Genomic DNA, 5,430 nt, shown 5'->3' with positions numbered 1-5,430 from the left:
AAGTTGGATTTCATTAGTTCCTTTTGTCTGTGACACTTTTTATGTGATTACTTGTTTTAAGTTATCCAGAGAGTGCAAAGTGAGCGAGTTGGGGAGCATCCCATCCCCACCCCCTACCCCCAATAGAAACGCAGTAAAACCATTAGCGTCGAAAGGAGCAGTAAACAGCATATTGTCTCAAGAGAGGAGGCGGAGGTTTGCCCAGACAGCCCCGGCGGGGGTTGCGGTGGGATATGCTAATAGGGCCAGGCCACTGAGGCCGGCCTCCTCCCCCAAGACTATATAAAGAGCCCCAACCCCAGCGCGGCAGACCCTGGCCGCCAGGCGTCTGTCCTTGTTTATTATCGGAGAAACCCACGAGGGGAGCGGAGCTCCAGCCCGGGTTCGCCTGCCAGCGGCGGCTCCAGGTTCCCATTCCTCGCCTATCTCTGTTGCTGCCATCCAGGTGCACGGCCTCCCTCTGCGCGGGAAGATGGACGTGATGGATGGCTGCCAGTTCTCGCCATCTGAATATTTCTACGATGGCTCCTGCATCCCGTCCCCCGAGGGAGATTTCGGGGACGAGTTCGAGCCCCGAGTAGCCGCCTTTGGGGCGCACAAAGCAGAGTTGCAAGGCTCAGACGAGGATGAGCACGTGCGAGCGCCTACAGGCCACCACCAGGCTGGCCACTGCCTCATGTGGGCATGCAAGGCGTGCAAAAGGAAGGCCACCACCATGGACCGGCGGAAGGCAGCCACCATGCGCGAGCGGAGGCGCCTGAAGAAGGTTAACCAAGCTTTTGAGACACTCAAGAGATGCACCACGACCAACCCCAACCAGAGGCTTCCCAAGGTGGAGATACTCAGGAACGCCATCCGCTACATCGAGAGCTTGCAGGAGCTGCTGAGGGAGCAGGTGGAGAACTACTATAGCCTTCCAGGACAGAGCTGCTCTGAGCCCACCAGCCCCACCTCCAACTGCTCTGATGGCATGGTAAGAGGTACCCCTGGTGCCCACTCGGCCACCTCCGTCATTTTTAAAAATCCTTACACCTCATTTAAACCAGGTGTGACAACGAAATTTTCAATGGTCATTGGTGGATAGTTGGGGGATTGAGGGCGGGGACAGTTATTGTAAGAGAAGAGAGGTGTCCACATTTAGAATGATGCCAGGCAAGTGTTGAGCAGGATTTTAGTTTGACTTCTTACTAGAGTCTAGGTGTGCATTGTAGAATCCTGGCATGCCAGGTAGGTGGCTGTGAATGATCAATCAGAAGTTTTCTCCATCACTCAGTTTATTTCCAGAATATACCACTAGCAGACCCTGACACACACTAACATCTAAAGGCAAGGGTCAGAAGCTCCCATTGTCTCACAGTTAGTAACTTAATGATAAAATGAAAAAAAAAAAAAAAAAAAAATTCCCATATCGCCACAGTCCCTGCCCTACTGAAGCCTAGCTGGAAGATTATGATGCATTCTTTTTGGAGAGAGTTTGCGCAATTGCTGCCAGGTTTTAATGTGTTTTTGCCCTGGGAAAGTGTTCTCTCCTGAATTAGTGTGGCTTCCTTCTACTCCAATCCATTTTGCATGGTTAACCCAATGCACATTGCTGCTGAATTCCACCCCCCTCTTCCCTGTGCTGCCGCTCTCCTATTCTCCAAGCACAGAGATTAACCTAAATGCCCTCACAATTCGGTGAGGGCTAACCTTTTTTAGAAGGAGCCCTGGTGGCACAGTGGTTAAGCGCTCAGCTACTAGCTGAAAGGTTGGTGGTTCGAACCCACCAGCTACTCTGCTGGAGACAGATGCGACAGTCTGCTTCCACAAAGTTTACAGCCTTGGAAACCCTACAGGGCAGCTCTGCTCTGTCCTGTAGGGTATTATGAGTTGGAATGAACTCAACAGCAGTGGGTTTGGTAGGTTTGAACCCTTCCTAAAACAGGGCAATGAAGGTGAATGAGAGTTGTCAATTTATGAGCTAGTGGGCAAGCACTGCCTCACCCTAGGTCAGAGCATCTTTTGCCAAGGACTGAAATAAACGTCTTCTTTTGTGTCTTGTATTATAGGCTGAGTGTAACAGCCCCGTCTGGTCCAGAAAGAGCAGCAGTTTTGATAGCATCTACTGTCCTGATGTACCAAATGGTAAGAACTGATGACTTCAGAGAAGTTGAAAGGCCAGTTCAACCTCACAACTCAGCCTATCAAAGCAGGGTCTGTTCTTCCAGGCAGATCTGGGGAAGGAAATAGGAGAGATGGTTCTTATGGGGAGGCTTTGGCAGAACAAAATACATACACATCTTCTGCTCCAAATTTCCCCCAACACACACACATATGCATTTTTACCTGCAGTATTACCAGGAGGCTTACCCTCTCAACCAGCCCTGTGAACTGCAGGTATTTGCTGCAAATTTCTCCATCAGGCTTTCTGTGACCGCCTGGCTTTTGGGTGTCAAAGGAGCTGACCTACAGTTTAAAGGGCAATGTAAGCAAGTCTATTTGGGGCTATATATTTTTTTAATGCTTTTCTCCTTCCATCCTTAGTATACTCCACAGATAAAAGCTCCTTATCCAGCTTGGATTGCTTATCCAGCATAGTGGATCGGATCACCTCCTCAGAGCAACCTGGGTTGTCTCTCCAGGACCCTGCCTCTCTCTCCCCAGTGGCCAGCATCGATTCACAGCCTGCAACCCCAGGGGCCTCTAGTTCCAGGCTCATCTATCATGTGCTATGAACTAAAAATCTAATTTAGATCAATTCTGCTTGAAGGGCCTGTTACCCAAGGAGGACAGAGGCCCAAAAAGTCCAAAAACAAGACAACTTGTAAATAAAGATTTCCTTTCAGTTGTAAATTTGTAAATATTATCTTGCCACTTTATAAGAAAGTGTATTTAACTGAGGAGTCACCATTGCAATTAATACTTTCCTTTATTTCTTTTTTTGTTTTGTTTTAGGTACATAGTTTCAGTAATATTGTTTCTGTTAGGGAGCAATTCAATCGAAGGTAGCTTGTTGCAATGCTTAACTTATATATTTTTAAATATTGCTTATCAAAATATCTGGTGTTTAGATCTTCATTTTTTTCTTCAAATCATTCAAATATCTAGGGATCATTTACAGGGGATTTTAAATATATTTAACTTTTACTTTTCTCTTTAATCCTTTGGTTATATTGTATTAAATAAAAACATAACAATACTGCTTAATACTATATATTTTTATCTTTTTTTTTAATAAGAAATGCATCATTTTGACATAAGCACAAAACAGTACTTGTGGATAATTTCAAGATATAAGACATTTTGGAAATTCCACCATAAATAAAATTATTTACTAGAACATATATTTTGGATTGTGATTTTTTAAAAGAGCACCCCTATGGAATTAGCAATCATTGACATGAAATCTTTAAGTATGGGCTGACAATACCCAAAGTAGTCGGCTCTGTAGATAAATAACCAATATTCACCATTTGATAGACACAGTTTAGGTTCTGTTGATACCACAAATGAAAATACCATATACACATTTGAAACATATTTCAAGGGAGCCTGCTAAGCAAATTCTTTCCCTTACCTTGGTACTATACTATTTAATGTCAAGTTTTGTGTGTGTGTGTTTGTGTGGGTGTGGTGAGGGTAGGGGAAGTTTTTCAGGACAATGACATATGTTTAAACAAAAAAGAATTTACTACAATCACATTGGTCCCTATAAACCAAACCAAACCCATTGTCCTTGAGTAGATTCTGACTCATAGCAATCCTATAGGACAGAGTTAGGACCGCCCCATAGGGTTTCCAAGGGTCGCTATGAGTCGGAATCGACTTGATGGCAATTGGTTTTGGTTTTAATCTTTAGGAAGCAGACTGCCACATCTTTCTCCTGCAGTGTGCCTGGTGGATTTGAACCACTGACCTTTCAGTTAGCAGCTGACTACTTAACCACTGCACCACCAGGGCGCCTTTGATTCCTATAGTACATTAGAAATCACAGTCTAGGTCACATTTACTTTTTGCATCTCCTAGAAAATATCTTGATACATTAGTTTACTAATATTGTCAATAACATATTTAAAGATATTGGGCTGATTTTTCGTGTGTGTGTGTGTGTGTGTGTGTGTGTGTGTGTTGTTAGGCTCTTTACATAAGAACACTTACATTAACTGTAGTAAAAGGAAGTAGATTGCAGTTGCCTTCCTGTTCTCCCAACATTTAAAATTTATTTTATTAATCATATTAATGTGTATGTGTGATGGTCCTGTGTGTTTTATATTTCACCACCTTAAGTCTCCTTTAGAAAGAATTGAGATGCAAAGAAAAGAAAATAAGAATTAGGTTTACACAATCATTGGGATATTTCTCACAAGTGCTTACCATCAAGACAGAAAAAATGAAATCCCTGAAGTACCTAAAGTAGCTGTTCACAGAGAGTAAATATAAATAATTGTTTCATCCTCTAATTTATACATTAGTTTAAAATTGCTAAGGGTTGGTGGTTACATAAATCAATCAAGCAAAGCATACAGACTCATTGCTAGAACTTGTCAATGTTACTGTTCTCAAGAGTTTCCCCTTTTCTCAGATGTGATTTTCTTCTGCTTATCCCGTCATCAGGCTTCAACGAATGGAAATTATTCCAGGGAGGAAAGAAGAAGGGTGGAGTTTAAAAAAAAATGTCATAGCCACTGTCTCTGTTAGCTTTATACCCTGACATGGGATGCTGATTTTTGGCACACAGATAAGTCTTTCTTAATCCATGATTTGTGAATGTGAGAATTTCAGGTGAAGAAAACCCAAGAGGGCATGAACGAGTTTCATATATAGTTTCAACATAAATTTGAGTGACTCACTTTGTTGGACACTGTGCTAGGTCCATTTTCTTTTTTATACTTCTTCCGAAAAGTTGGAGACTTGTTCTTACAGAATCTGAATGGAAGGATTATCTTGTTCTTTTCAAGTTCAATTTTTAAACACATTACCATACTCTGTTCCATTTAATACAATCATAGACTATAATGTAATTTTTAATTCAGGTGAAAAAGATTAACTTTCTTACCACACTCCACTTATTTCCATAACTTTGCAAGTGTATATAATGTTATCAGTGAATATTACAATGGCTCAAAGTATTAAAGTATTTGGTTAGAGCTTTTCCAGTTATCTACATTTAATATAGGTGGTGATAAGAGTGTGATTAAAGACAATACTCTCCACGGAAGCTTGCTCAATTAACACCTTTTCCAATGTGCTGATAGTGAAGGCTGTCTTCTATTCATCAAACAGCTCAGCACAACACATCACGTGTAGTCATATATACTTCTTTATTATCAGGGGACCTTTGGGAATTGGCCCTTTAATGGTGCAGCTCTAGAAATGAAAACTTTTCACCAAGAAAGCAGGAAAACGGAAGAAACAAAACAACAACAAAACCAGGAGTGGGGCTAGCAGAAG

The 5,430-nt window shown here is 42.2% G+C and overlaps 1 protein-coding gene across 1 annotated transcript; it reads left to right on the top strand.

The window, feature by feature from the left end:
• Positions 1-333: 333 nt before the first annotated feature.
• Positions 334-3,319, top strand: MYF5 (myogenic factor 5). Its single transcript, XM_004384609.1, has 3 exons — positions 334-973; positions 2,049-2,124; positions 2,524-3,319. The coding sequence occupies exons 1-3, from the start codon at positions 473-475 to the stop codon at positions 2,712-2,714; spliced, it is 768 nt and encodes a 255-aa protein (XP_004384666.1). The 5' UTR covers positions 334-472; the 3' UTR covers positions 2,715-3,319.
• Positions 3,320-5,430: the final 2,111 nt, after the last annotated feature.

This window comes from Trichechus manatus, unplaced genomic scaffold, assembly GCF_000243295.1.
Source record: "Trichechus manatus latirostris isolate Lorelei unplaced genomic scaffold, TriManLat1.0 scaffold00125, whole genome shotgun sequence".
Lineage (NCBI taxonomy): Eukaryota > Metazoa > Chordata > Mammalia > Sirenia > Trichechidae > Trichechus > Trichechus manatus.
This window is presented reverse-complemented; position numbering and strand designations above follow the sequence as displayed.